The 17,612-nt window shown below is 36.8% G+C and overlaps 2 protein-coding genes across 4 annotated transcripts in view; one reads left to right on the forward strand and one right to left on the reverse strand.

The window, feature by feature from the left end:
* Positions 1–17,612, forward strand: part of LOC6036547 (serine/threonine-protein kinase NLK) — a 205,517-nt gene that overhangs the window by 59,321 nt on the left and 128,584 nt on the right. The window lies entirely within an intron of this gene.
* On the reverse strand, positions 10,235–11,324 carry LOC6036548. The gene is made up of 3 exons (XM_001846539.2): positions 10,985–11,324; positions 10,446–10,876; positions 10,235–10,381 (listed from the first exon to the last, which is right to left on the reverse strand). The coding sequence occupies exons 1-3, from the start codon at positions 11,237–11,239 to the stop codon at positions 10,255–10,257; spliced, it is 813 nt and encodes a 270-aa protein (XP_001846591.2). The 5' UTR covers positions 11,240–11,324; the 3' UTR covers positions 10,235–10,254.

The raw sequence follows: 17,612 nt of genomic DNA on the forward strand, positions 1-17,612 counted from the left end.
TGACATTAGAAAAAAAAGTGGGTTGTTTGAGTGAGACTTAAAAAGAAAATTTTTCCTGTTTTCAAATCTTTGCATGGCAGCAACTGAGGGTCGTATCAACAAAGTTCTAAAAATCAAAATGTAGAGAATTTTCACAGCTCCTCAAATTTTTTTTTCAATAGTGGACAAATATGGGCACTTATTTTTAAAAATGAATATCTGCGACTTTTTCCAAAAAAGGTACATAAAAATGTCTATAACTTATAAACGGGGCTTTATCAAAATTTCACTAAACTACTTTTTGATTGCAAATTCGATTTTACTTCGAAAAATGAAGTTGAAAAATTGTTGCGACCAATATTTTGATTTTTTGAAAAAATCAGTATTGATTCAAAAATTGATAACTCGGTCAAAGATTTTTTTCCCGTTCTGAAAATTTCTGAAATGATTTGATGTCCCCTTAAAAATACCAGAAAACTAAAATTAAAAACAGTGTTTTTTTTGCAAATCAAGTTTTAGTGACATAAAGTGGATTAAGATGCACAAAAAATTTTTATATAATTTTTGTATAGGCAGCCGCCAAATTTGTATGGAAAATTATATGAACAAACCAATGATGCAAAATGGCTTCTTTGGGCATAAAAAAATTTCAGCTTGATTGAAAAATACAAATAATCGAATGACCAAAATCTCCGAGAATTGCTCATAGGTTTTTTTTACTCTGTATAATTATAATAATCATTTTAAAAGAAATATTCCATGTAATAGACTCAAGCTTTTATTTTTTTCTGTTAAATAACCCATTAAATTTTATCTTTAGCGCCATTGTTTTTAAAATTTCAATTTTTTTTTGTCGAAATTAACTGTCAGTTTTTTCTTTAAATTTCTGTATCGATTGTAAGAATAAAATTTCGGAATTAAATTCTAAAGTCCCTGAAAAGGTTTAACACCCTGGGCCTTGTAAAGTCAAGGGGCATGATTTGATCCTAGTGCATTAGTTATAATTTGGGTATACATTCTTTTTTATAAGCACTATGGACACCACTTCATGCTACGAGAACTCGCTTTGCCGCAGCCCCAGGGCTTAAGCGTTGACCGATAAGCTGTCTTCGTGAACTAGGTAGTTCTCCGATAGTGAAAATATCACAATTGCACAAGACACTGCTGCTTCTGTGACTTTTTCACTATCACAATGTGGGATTTAGGTGATTCTAGTTGTAATGTACGACAAGACTACTGACGGACGTGACAGGACGAGGGCCCAGGTTTCAACATCAACAATGTGCGGCTGGACCACCCTCCAAAAAAAAAAAAGTCCCTGAAAAGGTTAAACAATCTACGACAGCAATCTAACTCATAGGATGACATTAAAAAATTAGATTAATTTGAATTCTTCCAATTCATACCTGCAATTTTGCTGAACATACAAAATCGATCAGAAAAATGTTATTTTCTAGATATCGTTTTTTGAATTTTTTTATACCATTTTTGTATGGACATTTTGTATTAAAATTTGAATGGAGAGAAGTTATCACAAAATTTAGCCCAATTAAAAAAGGACATTAAAAAAAGCATTAGCTTATCCTTGAAAGAATCGCTCTTCTTGAATTAACACATTTTTTTTTAATGGTGAGGGCACACACATTGGAGAATGTTTGAAAAGACGATTTTAAACCTTTTTTTTATATATTTGAAACGTCTTTTGTAACAAACGAAAATGATAATTTACCCAATTTTCTAAAACAACTTGAAAATTTATTGATTTTGAAGTTAAAAAAAATGTATGGAAGTTGAGATGAATCAACCAAAGCTTTCTAGAAATCAGGTTTTTTGAAAAGGAAACTGATCAAAAACGGCTTCGTTTACAACTAGTGTTCAGGATAGTCTTCAAATCCTGAGAAATGAAAATATTTTTTTCAAAAGCATTTATCAAAATGTATGCATTTTAATAGAGAAACAATGTTTTAAACATTTGCGTATTTGAACATTCCGGGAAAATTCCTTTTGGTAAAATTGCATTTAGTCAAACAGAATCAAAAGTGATCTTTGTGTCATAAATTTTTTTTTGAGTCCCTTTGCAAAATTAAAATGCTTTTTAAAGCTCGAAAGTTTTCCTAAGAATGCAAAGTTTAAAAAATACAGAAAAGTATAATGAGTATTCAACTTCTTGTGTTTTAAGTTTTCTAGAAAAATTTCTATTTTTTTTTGCATTTCCGTCGTGAACCTACTTACCTTTTCTGTCATTCTCGAACGACGAAACGGACTTTTCAGCACTAGTATTGAAATGAAACATTTTTCTATAGTTTTTTATTTGTTTGAACGGTTAATTTACTCAACGCATGGATGCTTGACATAAAATTTAATTCAAAAGGCGTTTTTCGAAATCGCAAAAAAAGTTATTTGTAACTGGTTGTAAAACTTGATTTTTTCAGGACACTCGTATTTATCCAACTCGATAAATGTCGTTGGATTAATGTGCGACTCGTGCTGAAAAATATTTTTTTTTGCAATTTGTTGCATTTTCAGAAATGGCAATGGAAAGAAGATTTGCAGAAAAAATAGAAAATTGTAACTTGGAGATGTAATTTTTGGCTGTATTTTTGACAAACAATTGTTTAACAAGTTATTTTTGTTATGTCCCTGATTATTTCTCAACGATATTTTGCAACCTGAAAGTTCATAATTTAATTATAATATAAAAACTCAATCGGAATTGAAAAAGTAAAAAAATAACTAAAAATCAAAGAAAAATTATAAATATATAAACAAAAGAAGCAAAGTTTTTCGTAGAGCTAAAGTAGCCCTAACAATGTAAAAGAAAAAAAATACCGATGTAAAATTGGGCTGTAGAGCGTTGCGTTAGCATTTTTACCGTGCTCAAATCAAGTCCAGTGATATAATGCAGCCTAAGGTGATAGCACCGCTCTGCTCTCTAGCGTGAGTTGGGGTTGTTTCAGCAAGAAGCAGGATTCATTTCCATCAACTTTTACTACAAAAAGCCCGTTGGATATAGAGCGTCGACTATCATCACCTTTTGTTGTTGCACCTCTCTTTCAATCTCTCTCTGTGCCGGCCATAAATATAAAGTTTTACTCATCGTCGAAGGAACACTGGTGGAGCGTTCTTTGAAACGCTATTCTTGACAAAACATGCTGAAATATGATAGGTTGAGCAGTTGTTGCTGTTCAGATTGAGATTGCTCAAGTCAAATTGCGCTTGCTGGCTGATTAAGATGTCGAATCTCTTGAAAAGCTTGTCCAGGTATCGAATGGCTGCGCAAATGTTCAGAGCCCTTTCAGCTGGCGATGTCCAAACGAGTACGAGATTAATCTTCAGTAATCAATATATCAATGGTGTCCACGTGATCAGTGTTCTCTGTTCATGGTTTGGTCTATTTGAAAAGGTATTTTTTGAAGAAAAGTTTTTTTTATGTGAAACGACCTATTTGGTATCAGATAATTTAGATTTCTCAGAACAAAGTCGTAAACAGGACTACCTAACAATACCGCTAAAATGAGTCATTCTTATCGATCGATAATTTCTCCACTGATCAACTCTCTTAACAGAGATACCCATCAATCGTGGTATCATGTGTGTATCATGCCACACAAAGGAAACTCTGATCACGCGAGTTTGGATGTTCTTTTTATAGCTGGGTCGACTTCTTCGATGCGAAGCCCCTATGGTTCCATAAGCGATGTGGTAGTGGTCAGTGTTTATCTTGTGTCCTCCTTCCCCTCGGGCTAAAGTTCTTCCCATCGAAACCTGCTCTGGTGAGAACCTTCGAGAGAGATAGTCAGGGGTCGTCTGAAAGAGTGTAGAGTGAGGAAACGCGCAGATAAAAGATTTTAATTTAGGTTTGAATATATCCTACGGAATCGAATCGTGGAAGAAATAATCAAATCAAATTGTTCTCCAAGAGGTGGTTGATGAACGATTCGTAAAGGATTCCTTTTCCACGCAGGAGTATCTATATCGAGAAGCGCGATGTAAATGTATTGGTGGGTTCATTGTCCCTCTACTCGCGCGCGTATAAGCCTAATGGGTTTTAAGTTGTGGGATTTCCTCGACGACCGAGAGAGGGGTCCATCAATCAATTCTAGGAACTCCACACCGCACCGACTGACACCGAGTGGATTTATGGCTGCCCTGGAGTAGTGCGTTGGTTGTTGCTTTTAATACGGGATTGTGACTTAATGGCCCTGGAATGCATCGCTCATCGCGTGCATCGGCCTTAGAATTCTTCACGATGACGTGCGCGGTAGCCCCAAGAGGAAATGTGTTTGGTTAGGTGGCAATTATGTGAGATGTCTGGGAGGATGTCGAGGAATGATGATGATCGTTAATGGAAGAAGTCTCTTAATTGTTGAAGTTTCTTTTTTCGAATATCTTCAATTTCGTAACGGACTTGAACCACCCTAATCTCGTCCAAGGACTGCCCAGCTCAACGCGTTGTTCTAATCCTACTTTCCGGTAGTCTACCCAGTTCCAGTAGCTTCCGCTGTAATCCCATTTCTACACTCGCGCCAAAAGCTTCCTCGATCCGGAGACACCTCTCCAACACCTAGTAACCGTCAGCGGAACCTCTCTCTCCGGCTATCCGGTGTTTAACAGAGAGGGTGTTGGCTTCACGTACCGACAAACCGATACATGCCCTGCGAGTACGACGATAACAGCTGCTGTCCACGGCGGCGAGGGTGCGCAAATGTAAACATAAACATCATCATCAGAACACGCCAGGCCGACGACGACGACGACAAACAGGTCTGTGGTTTAGGGGAGATCGTACTGGCTAGGGTGTGCTGAACAGCGCAGTTGATGCACTTTTCTTCGTGGTTCTACACCCAAAAGAGATAATCAGTAAAAATGACACGAAAAAATAGTTGACTCGACCTAGAATCGAGACCAAAACCTTTGATTTGTAGCCGTCCGCTAAACCACTATACTACAGTGGTCGAAGTTCAAACGGAATCAACCTCCCATTTGGGTGTACCCCTAGACTGAATTCCAGAACCTCTGGGATGCTCCTCACCAGAGTATTACTACACGTCCAAGTCCAACGAGAGGACGAGCACGGTCGACGAAGCGAATCCAAAGTGACAGACAGACACCACCATCATCATCATCGCCACCACCGCCGGATTCGGCTTAGTCGTCGTGCATGGAGAAGCCTGCCTGCCCGTGCCTCGCTCCATACACGCTGAGTACCTACAACTTGGAAATAAATTTAAATTCATAATGAAAAGGAAATGCTATCGAGTGAGTTTGTCGAGAAGTTATTAATAGCAAAGTTGGCTCTTTTTTTCTTTTCTTTTTCTCCTTTGGCGCATCGGGGGCTTTTCCACGTAACCATTTTTCCCTTGCTGGGTGGTTTTCAGTAGTGTCGCAAGCCTAGACCTAGAGGTAAAGCCTGAACGTGTTCCAGTTTTTCCAGAGAGAGGGGGAGCTTCCTGCTTGGACTTGAAACTAGGACTTACTGTACTGAAGTGTGTCGGTATAATGTGTGTGTGTGTGTGCGCATAGAGGACATGTTCGATGGGAAAAGTTAAAGGGGCGTTATGAAAGCCTGCTGGCAACACTTGGGGGGGAATGTTTTTTTCCTTATTTTTACCTTGGTACGGACTGGAAAGATGAGCGACCCCTGAAGGGATGAGATATCGATTACGGCTGATGGAAGAGATGCATATGATGACTCATGTTCTCTCGTTTGAATGAATACTATCGGATTTCTATATTTGGTTCTGAAAAATAATTATAACACTTTTTTCTCATAGAAAAAACTAAAAAAACTAATTTATACATTTATCTTCTATTTCCAGGTAAGCCACACATTTTGATGGGATGATATGACTAGCTTAAGAAAACAATCAATGGAATTTGGTATGATTTATTTACAATAGTCCTCGTTATCAGGATTAAATGGCTGATTACTTAAACAGAAAACAAAACTGTATGATTTTCTCTTCTAAACTTCGTTATATATTTGCTGCTTATTTTAGAAAAAAAGTGATGTTTGTATTTGAACACTGGAACGCCCAACGCATGTCCAACTGACACGGACGCCCAAGCCTCCCAAAAAAGTTGGAACGGTAACTTCAACTCAATGGTTCTCGGGCATAACTCAACCAATCAAGATGATTCTTCTTTCCAGTGATTTGTTTGGATATCTAGATGATTCTAGAACTTTGTAGAACTTAATTTGATCAAATCTGTATTTTTTGCGATCAAAAACATCGTTCCACCTTTTTAAAAACAACTGCCTCCGCGGAATTTTTGGCGAATTTTTTTTTACACGCGAAAAAAAAGTTGGAACGATGTTTTTGATCGCAAAAAATGACAGATTTGATCAAATTAAGTTCTGCAAAGTTCTAGAATCATCTAGACATCCTAACAAATCACTGGAAAGAAGAATCATCTTGATTGGTTGAGTTATGCCCGAGAACCATTGAGCTGAAGTTACCGTTCCAACTTTTTTGGAGCCTTGGGCGTTGGAATGTTAAGAGCTTTAAAAGTTTTCCCAACATCACCTTTCTTTAAAACTTTACCCTGAAATGCTACGCGCAAAAAAAAACTTATTTTTGAGGATTTGCTCTTTTGAACAAATTATTTGTTTAAAAAACTTTGTTTGTGAAAAAATGTTGTCTAAGACAGAGTTGCTTGGATTAAATGTCTAACAACTTAATTGAAGGAAAAAATACTCAAATATATTCCTGAATAGTAAGGTGATCTGAAACACCCTATTCGTGAACTCGTGAAAGTCAAAAGTTGACCCTTTACATTTACAATCAGCTCATCGGAAGACATTTGGGAGTTTAAAATTAATCAGCATAAGCCAAGTCTGATAAAAACTATACTTTCCCATAATTTCGCTGCCGGCCAGCGGGTTTTGCATTGGTTGACTTACGGAAAACCTCAACATTTCTGGCTCGGATTTCGTGAATCAAAACCTTGAATTTCGATCTTTAAGAACTACCTTTATTGAACTCTTTGTGATTGTTTTTTGTTGCCTATGTTCAGGCGCAATCGAATACAAACTGGAAGCTTTTGCAATTGATGTTGCAACATTTTCACTGAGGTGGGTTAAGATAGGTTTACTTATTTTGTATTTTTTTTTTTAATTTTATGGTCAATGTGCAGGGTTGTTACGGACGGCGCGAGTCGCGCGAATTAGACGTAACAGAAACTGGCTTTCCGCCTTTGATTTTAAGTGGGATAAAACCCGAAGAAAGACATTATTTTACAAGATTTAAACATTCTTGGGGAAAAAATAAAAAGATCAAAATATTCAATGATTAAAGCTCCAACATTCAAAATTCAAAGTTTCAAAAAATCATAACTTTTTTGATTTTTATAGCTGTTTAATCCAAAAATTTAAAAACTCAGATTAAAAAAAAACAAAAAATACTCAAATGTCTAAATCTTAAATTTAAAAATAAATTTAAATTGAAAACTCCTAAAATTCAGTAATTCTAAAAATTCAAAATTAAATTCTTGAAAGTCAAAATTAAAAAAAAAATTAAAATAGATACAATCAATGGAACAAAAACTTATTTATTCAAACTCTGGATCTTTAAAAAAATGAACTGCAAAATTCTTAAATGCTACAATTTCTGTCACCATCATTGATTACAGAAAATCTGATAACTTTGTAGCATTTTTGAAGTCATATTTCAGGGTAGACAAAATTGTCTCGATTTTTCTGAATAACACTTTGGAGAGGTTCGTCGAGTACGAACTGCATTTAAATTATCAAATCTTTAGATTTATGAATTTTTTAAACTATCTTTTTCACAATTTTATGATTTTTATTATTTCTTTTTTTTATTTAAATTTGTTTATTTTTTTGTATCTGAATTTAAAAATATTTTAATTTTTGTTTTTAATTTTTTTTTTGCCAAAATTATTATGGCTTTTCGCTTACTTCATCCTAGCAAAAATAAATTTGATTCTGCGTTCTGACACTCGGCCTCATGGGGCTATTCTCAATTTAAAATTGTTTTTATTGAATACAACATTATTTAAACGTTTGTGATTTTTGCGTTTCTTCCGATGGAGCCCTTGAACATAAAATAAGTTTAATTTTTGTTCTATGATATTTTCTTTGTTATTTCATAAATAATAAATTATTATGAAACTCTGTTGTATGTTTGTTGCGTAAAATTATTTTTCTTAGAATTTCGCGGATTGGGTTTTGAAACGGCGCGAATAAGTTTTTATTGCTCAAAAGGGTCAAAATTGTCTCAAAACAAAGAATTTGAAAATCATTACAAATATTTCATGGAATGAGAATGAAAATGTAGATTTACGTAATGAATTGATTTTTTTCAGTATTTTCGTGTTGTCTATGTTTTTTTTTTAATTTTGAGAACAATTTTTTTTTTGCCTCTGTTTTGGTTGAGGTGAAAGGAAGGGAACCTTTTTAAACTATAACTTTTTATCAAAAAGTCCTCTTTTGATATATATTCTATTTTTTTTTGCTGATTTTTAAATTTGTTTGTTTTTATTTATTAATTCTAATAAGGCCATTGCAAATATTTTTTGAAGTTTATGTCCATCGACTCTGACCAAAGTCGAGGGGGATTATTAATGCAGAAAAATGCATTTTAGATTGTTTTCAGTTGATTAGACTTCTATTTTCATGGAAATTTTGAAGTTTTTTGGAAATTTTTTTTTTGCCCCTGATTTTTCAGACCGATTTTGAAGGGGGCGACATAAACTTTGAAAAATATTTGCAACGGCCTTAAACTTTATTTTACAATCTTCCAACTGTTGATTTCATGATATTTGTAATAAATAATATTCCTTTTTTAATTTTCTTAATTTTTTTCTTTACTTTTTTTTCAGTTTTATTCTTTGTTTGGTTTTACACCTTTCAATTGTTTTTTTTTCTTCAATTTTTTTTGATTTTAATGTTGCAGTAATATTTTTTTTCCTATTCACTTTTTTTTGGTTGTCTTGTTTTTTTAGTTTTCATGATTTTAGTTTTACTTTTTTTATGATTGTTTTTATTTTATTTTTTTAAGGGTGCACAGCAGCCAAGGAAGTTGTTGTCTTCTTATTCCAAATTGGTCAAACTTATGAACCCAATCCTGAAATAGTCTGATTGTAAAAATAGTCAAACTTTGTTGTAAATAACTTTGAAGACAGTAATTTAGGGGATGAATAAAAAATCATATCGATAGTTCCCGAATTTTTGAAGATACTAAAATGTCTGTATCAGAAATCTGGGTGCAAAAGCTATGGTTGATGTGTACCGTTAAATTCTTATGTTCTTATGTTCTTTTTTGTTTTTTTTTCTTTAATTTTTGGTTTTAGGTTTTATCTGTTTCATATGCCGTCTTTAAATTTCTCCTTATTGCTGTAATTTTATGATCTGTTTTTTCATGTTTCTTTTAGTTGATATTTTAATTTGATGTCCATTTATAGTTTCAAATATTTGTTTACCTTTAATAAAGTGCGAACTTATCTCTAAAACAGTATTTTTATTTTATTTGTTTATCATTATAGTTTTTGTTTTTACTTAGTTTTCGTTATTTTTTGTTAAATAATATATATTATCTCTTCTGTTATGTTTTTCAGTGCTTTATTTTTGAACTGTTTTATTTTATTTTTGATAAGGATTTACTCCACTTGAGTTTTTAAGCTTTCAAAGTTGTATTACCAACAGATTTGAAATTCTTTTTTAAGTTGCCATAAACTTTGCCTTAATTGGGATTTTTTCTCTTTTAAAAATAAAAAAAACACATCTTCCATTCTGATTCTCATTTGCTTATTAGTTTTATTATTCGCACTTTTTAACTTGACGCCCACTTTCGCTTGCTTCACCTGCTTTCACAAAAAGAGGACTCTAACCACATGTGTGTGTGCAAGTGCATGTGTGTGCTGAGCATCTCAAGCACTCATACACTCACACCCTGTTGTTTTGCTACCATAGTTTTTTTTTTTTAAATTTTAATTTGCTACCCTGTTTTGATTTTTCCTGCTATCTTGAGATTTCGAGTGTTTTAACCTTTCCTAATTTTTGGTATGTTTCGCTGTAGTCTGTGTGTGTGTGTTGGGGGGTTTTCATAATTTACAATTGCTCATGACACTTTCTAGAGTTTCTAGGGGGGGGTTTTGATAATTTATCGCTCGCTCTCGATCGCTCTCTCTCACTCGGTAATAAATTAAAAATAAATATTAATTTACAAGGGGGGGTGGTGGTGGGGGGGGACACTTGCTCGAGGAGTTTCGCTAATTTCGATGTTTCGTGGGTGTTTGGGGGGGACACACTTCTTAGATGGTTCCGTACTGCTGCTGCTGCTGCTGTTGTTGCAGCTGCTGCTGGTCGTAGTAATACCGGTAGGGATCGACGTTGGCGGCGGCCACCTTGGCGGGGTTGCGGACGACGTAGGCAGTTCGTCTAAAAGTGTTGATGGGGGGGAGGTTAGTAGAGAAGGAATTTGGTGGTTTTGGGGGGTTATTACCGGTTGTCATGTCCGGCATGGACCTGGAAGCTGGTCTCCTCGTGACGATCGTGGGCGAAGATTTTCTTGAGCGCCAGGATACCGGCGATGGTGAGGGCGACCTTGGAGATGACCAGGGCCTTACCGGCGACGGCGGCGAGGACCTTCAGGCCGATCGGTCCGGCGATGCCCATGGCGGTCAGGAAGGCGGCGATCAGGTAGCGGTGGTGCTTGTTTTGCTTGTTGCCACGGGCCGCGGCGGTCGAGTCCTGGGGCTGCATGTCGACGCGCAGGGTGTGGGTCTGGAAGAACTTGTTCAGCTTGCCCAGGATGGAGCGCTCGGTTTCGCCGAGTCCGCCCAGCGCGCGGGCGTCCGTCAGCAGGGAGATGCTCTCGTTCTCGGGGTTAGCCTGCTTGACCAGCGCAACTCCGTCCAGCAGCGGGATCGATTCCTGAAACGCACACACAATGGGTCAGCTTTCAACGGTCAGCTTGGGACACTTGGAAAAAACACTGAAGACACTTCAAGGTCACTCGGCGTATCCCCAGCACGAACTCACCATGTCAATAGCGCGCGAGATCGCGGTCAAGGCTTTGCCCTTGAGGCAACCGGTGAAGTCTTGCTTGTCCTGGCAGTCATCGTAGACCTTCTGCAGCACACTCATCTCACCACCGAACCAGCTGTTTTCGACCTTGTTGTTGTGTCCCACACGGGTCTGGCCGCGTAATCCGGCGGTCGAGGCGCACAGTGTGGAGGTGATGAATGAGGCAAGCAAGAGATACTCCATCACGGTGTTTCTTCTGGTGGTGGTCATTTTGGCTGGGTTGTTTAAACTTCACTTCAAACTGTTTCCTCAAATTACACTCGAAAGTCCTTTTAGACACACCTCACTTTTTCTTCTTTTCACCGCGGATCCCACCTAGCTGCTGATCGCATACACCCCTTCAAAACACTGCTAATCGATTGCAATCCGTACTGATACTGGTTTCAAAATTGATATGCATCTCCTTTTAAAGTACACTGAGCGCTCTGGTTAATCTTGGGCTTGGCTTATGTGTGGTGCCCGCCTCCCACATGGGGGTGGTGGTGGTATATGCGCTATCTACCACATAAACATACATCTATGATCGCCCAGCCAGCAACATATTTTCACATTTTTCATTTTCGACGCGATCGACGCGCAATTTTCCTTCTTTTCCCTTTTTACCAGTGCTTGCAGTGCACACATTTCACTTGCTGCACATGCAGTTTTTTCCAAGCCACCCACCACCCACAGCTAGGGGCCGCAACTGTACTTCCGATTGAGGGTGGGTGGGTGGCTGGTTCGTTACTCTGGGAAGGTCAGTTTGTTAGGGCTGGAAAAAAATCGTTAGACACCTTATCAAAGCGTGGTTTCGGTATTCGTTTTTTGAACGGTTGTTGCAAGGTTTTTTTTTTGTCTGCTTTGCTAATGAATTCATGATAACAGGTAAGGGTGTAGCAAAAGTTAAGGTAGTCGCCGGCTAGTGATAATGGTGTAGCAGGCGAGTGTGGAGTGTATCCGGTGTTAATGGCTTGCGTTAAAAAAAAGAAGAGTTGAATGAATTGGGAGGTATTTGGAGGATTTGGTAAGGTTTCGTGTTGACGGACAGGTGGATGTCAAGGAAGTGTAAGTTTAGTCATCAATGATCGCTTCAGCAAGAAGGTAGTTCAGCAATTCGGCTGAAGTTAAATTTATTAAATTATTTCAAGACAATGTACTAGTTCTACTATGAATATTATGTGGTTTCCATAATGTGAAATTTTTAAACCTAAAAGCTTACCTTTGTACCATGAAACCATTAACCGTTTCAGACTTTCAAATTTTTCTTAACATAACCTGGTTTTTATGTGGTGATGATTTTTGTGTCAGCAAATTCACGCTGAAAAATAATAATTATGGGAAATGGGAAAATGTATACATTTTGTGTCGTTTGCAAATTAATAGTGCTTGTTATTAAATATATTTATTTATTTTAGCAAAGCCCAGTATTCTGTAAAAATTAGGGCATTTTACACCAAAGTCGTAATGTAATGAAAATCTATATAATATTTTATGATATCCATATTGCAAATTATGAATGTCTTGCATTTTGAATAAAGTACAATTTTTTGTGAAAATTTCAGTTTTTGCTTTAAAAACTATAATGCAGTGTAAATCTTAACAAAATTTCATGATGTTTGACATCCATAATGCAAAATTTGAGTTTTTGTCTACACAGTTTTTTTTTTTCGAGACTTGTTTTTTTGAAACTTGCTTCTTTCATTCCTTTGTAAAAAGAAACCATCTTTCATCATTAGTCTTCAGCAAAGTTGTAAGCTGTGATTAGGGCTATTAAGACAAAAACGGGCATACTAAAAAAAATAATTCCCGATTTTGTGCCTTGAGAAATATTCATTTTTTTATTTAATGAAGACTTTTTTTTTCCTAAAATCGCGATAACTTGTCCGTCACGAGATATAAAAAACGAAAATTGGATTCGTGATCAGGGACAAAAGTTACATCTTAGGACAAAGATTCACGCAAATCGAAGAGGGGTTGGGGCATCTTTTCCCGCTTTCGTGTGAGTTGGTAGAGAATTACTAAGATATTTGTTAATAAAGTTCACCATTTGAAGTTATATGCCTTTGGTTAGAATTTTAAAAACATTTTTTTTTTCAATTTAATTCTTGAATTCCCGTGAAACTTTGTTTAAAGGCTTAATTTTTGTCCCTAATCACGAATCCGAATTTTTCGATATCTCGTGTCGGTGGGGCGGTACGACCCCTTTTATGTTTCTGGATGTTTACTAAAGGACGTATTAGACTATGACAAACAAACAAATAAATTCGCAAACAAACTTTGTTTGTTTATCTGCATTTGTTTTCAGAAACGTCAGCCTGCATACATTTGGCTTAATAAATAAGTTTGCAAGTTTGGCAAACTGTAAAACATAAAAAAAATGCGAGTTTGTGTGTTTGTCACAGTCTAATACCTCCTTAAGACACGTTTTTCAGTGATTTGTTGCTCGAAACCGTGAGGAGATAGCAATTTGGTGTCAAAGGGACTTCAATGTAAGATTGGACGCCCGATTAGATGGCTTACTCAAAATTCCTTCAAAAAAAAGTATTTTGCATAAAAAAAGAAATTTAAAAAAGTTCTTCAATCGCTGTCATTTTCCTTTACTCAACTTTAAAAAAATCGAGAAACATGTCATTTTACGGAAAATTAAATTAAATTGCTTTTGGAATCTGCAGTAACCCAGCAAAACGAAACAACATAATTTTTCATTTTAAAATTGTGTCTTTTGTAACTTTGCTGTGAAACATTGTTTTACAAAGTCGTAGAGTACACTAAAACCCCCGTTTACGCGCAGGCGTTACGCTTTTTGTTTGGTTGATTTCTCGAAAACAGTCTAATGTTTTTACATTCTTTTGAAAGCAATTTGTAGATCTGCACAAGACGTATAAATCGCTTCAAAAAGTTTGCAAAAGTATTGCGTCGTTCCAGAGAAATTGACGAAATACAAAGCGTAACGCCTGAGCGTAAACCGGGGTTTTAGTGTAGACGAAAACAAAAAAAATGTATTCTTCACGATCTATCTGAATTTTACGAAAAATGATGCGTTTGCTCATTTTTGACCAGTTTTTCGTAGTGTTACAACCCCAAAAATCAATCTTGTGCTTTTGAAAGTATTTTTTTCTGAAGGTTTAGCAAATTTGCATAAGAAAGGCCCTTTGTACGTTTATTGTGGCTGATTTCTCACAAAAGTCCCTTTGACACCAAATTACTATCTCCTCTCGGTTTCGAGCTACAAATCACTGTCTTACTAAAAATCCAGAAAAATCGTACCGCCCATCTAGATATCGAAAAATGAACCTCGAATTCGTGATTAGGGGCCAAAATTACCATTAGAGCAAAGTTTCACGCAAATCAAAGAGGGATCGGGGCAAATGCTGTGTGAGTTGGCGGAGAATGAACCATATATTTAATGAAAGAGAATTGTTGGATTTTTTGGGATTTCCTAAAAAAAAAGTTGCCGGGGACTTTTCTTTTATAGAATATTTTTAAATTTAAAGTTGCATTTGCTTCTTAAATGAAACTTTAATTTTAAAATATTTTTTGAGAAAAAGTCCCTTGCAAAAAAAAATTTCGGAAGCTGAAAATATCCTACAATTTTCCTATACAATAAAAATATGTTCAAGTCTAACATTTGAAAAGAGCAAAAACGCTTATTTCGAACGCTTCAAAAAAAAAATACATAAAAATGTAGATTTGCGAAAACGTTAAGATTTTTAGTACAATTTTGTGAAATTTTTTTAAGGAACTTATATTTTTAAACACACTTAGTATATCATCTCATCATATGTTTTTCATTTACAACTTTTAAAGTCGGAGATAATTTTGTTTGAATATGTTCATTTAAAAAAGTCATCGTCGGTTTGATAAAGATAAAGATACTTCTATCGTTACAGTCCCGATCCTTATTATTATTACGGGATGATAAAAATAATATTATTAAAAAAATGGAAAATAAAAATAATACAACATTGGCCACAGATTCGGGTAAAATTAATTTTAAAAATCAAGAAAAGTGGTAAGTGTTTTCCCTTTTTCCATTTTCTCCAAATGATGTCGAAGTATGTATCAGCATTTGCTAGTTGAGATAACTCAAAAGTTAGTTCTAGCCATCTTAACAAAATTAAACTCGAATGGAAACTGACTTGTAAGTCATAATATTTTGACAAACGACTATCATAGCAAAGTTAACAAATCTCAATTACACAATTACTCAATCTCACCAAATCGTTTGTTTTGTACCGTCTAATCCCTCCTCCCCCTCCCTTCCACCGTAACCATTATAGAAAGTTGTCAATCACGCGCTGGGAGTAGTATGCATTCACAGTAGAAGCAGTTTTTCTTTTCTTTTGCATATAGATTACCTGCGGCCACCGTTTATTTACCTTTTATTTAATGATGTTTTTCGCGGTGCATCGACATTTCTGCCTGTCGGATATTTTCGATTTTCATTGCTCACCGCGCCGCGAAGTAAAACAACAAGTGAAAGAAAACCTGGCAAATCAGCAAATAAGCAGGTACAAAAAAAATGTGCTGCAAATTTATCATACCACCATTAACAAGGCGCACACCTCCCTTTCGGGCCCCGGCGAACAAATAGAGTTTTCCACCTGTTTGTTGAAAAGAGAAGGAAAATTTGTGTTGGGGGAAAAAAAGGAAAATCCGCGCGTAGGTACATCTTGCGTGTCGTTAAACGAGAGCGAAATAAATGATTGCAACTTTTCTGCGCAAAAGTTTGCGCGACCGTGAAAAATGTGCAACATCACGCAAAGGTGCACCATCACATATGCCGGTTCCGGTTGAGGAAATCCCAGAATTTTCCTCTCAGAGTCCACGGCGGTGGCACGCACTCTGGGAAGTCGGGAGAAACTACTCTCCTCTTGAGACATGGCCACCAGGGCACGTGCCGGTGGATATCATTAAGATAATATATTTTTTTGCAGATGGCTGATTTTCAGGGTTTTCTTGTTGCGTTCGAAGCGCGGTTGGGCAAAACGACGACACGCATGTTTTGTACCACGAGGAAAACGGCCGCTTCGTTGAGGTTTCCGCTACTGACACAGTCCCAATAGATTTCTTCGTGCTTAAATTGTTAACAAACCATCGTTTACAGGTTTTATGAGTTTTAATGGTGGCTCGTGATAAGTTTTCTTTGCTGTTAATGTTTGCACTAAAACACGACTTGAAACATATCGGTTTTGAAGAATGAGTAATGCTCCGAACTTCCGTACAAACGTTTTCCGGAGTGTTTGGTACGGTATGTCCACGCATCCTTTCTCCCACGTAGATTCTGTGAAATGTGATTCGTTCACAGAATTCTCTCTGCGGTTAATGCAACGCAGTAGGCCTGACATCAATATTGTTTATGGCCGAATCTTGGTATTAGTACCTTTATGAGTTATTTCCTAATCCTTTCCTTTGTATTGACAATCTTTCCTTTTTGTTTTTTCAAAGTTCAAAATGATTTATACCATGTTATTTTCATTTGAAACGAACACTTGTGATAAGGTTGAAACCGGAGCAGGTATTAGTACTACTTGATAGCTATACGGAACTGTTGAAGTTGTACGATAAGGATGATTGGCTTTCTCTGGTTATCTATTGGCGCTATGTAGGAGTCCAAGTCAAACCCAGAATCGCAACTTATCATTACCCGTAGTTCTAGAAGGCGATATCTCCCAAATATCCGCAGAAATTCAACGTCCAACACCTGTGTACGCACCGCACCCAGTCCGCCACGCCAGGTAGCTACACCTTCATTAGCCAACTTCATTAATTGACCACTCGGAAAGGGGGGAGTTGACCCATCGAAAGAAAAAGTTCCCAACGGGCTCGCCCGTGACCGTTTTAGCCCGTTGCCCTTGGATGGCTTCACTTGAAACTGAACCTCGGAGGTGCGTCTCACTGGTGACCGAAAAGGTCGCCGCCACTCCCTTCGGCAACGTTCAAAACTGATAACGCCATGGCGTCAGGTTCTAGGTAGCAGCGCACCTGTGCGACTAGCGAGTCCGTGACGTGCACGTCAATGACTTGAAGTTTTATGAATGAGTTGCGCTGCAATCTAGTAGTTGCAACCGCCAAGGGCGGTGCTCTATCGAATCCGCGGTATGCAAACGAACTCCAGTAGCATATCTTGGAGTTATGTTGAAGATACCTTGGACGGGGAGGGTGGAGGAATGTCTAACAAGACGACGACGACGAACGCAGCGTTTGGAGAAGGTTTTCATTATCGAAACCGTGAAACCGTAACGGAGCTCGTGAAAGTGGTTGCGAAGATCGCGATCGCGATCCCAATCGTGGGCAGGTATCAGACTGGCTGTAACGAGTCGTTGTGATCCGAGTGTTATCGACGTCCTGGGTATCTTTTGCAGTATGGATGTTACGAGACGGAATACAACTTATTAGGTACCAAATGCATCAAGTGATCAGAGGTTTGATAGTTTTAATCATCTTAACAGAAGCGTTATGAACTGTTTCTTTTAAGAAGATTATGAACTACTAAATCTCTTATCGTTTAATACATTTGATACCTATTTAGCAGTATCCTATCTCGGAAATGCTATCTGTAGAAACTTAATACCATAATTCCTATTAACTAAATAGGCAAATT

This window comes from Culex quinquefasciatus, chromosome 3, assembly GCF_015732765.1.
Source record: "Culex quinquefasciatus strain JHB chromosome 3, VPISU_Cqui_1.0_pri_paternal, whole genome shotgun sequence".
NCBI classification, from domain to species: Eukaryota; Metazoa; Arthropoda; class Insecta; order Diptera; family Culicidae; genus Culex; species Culex quinquefasciatus.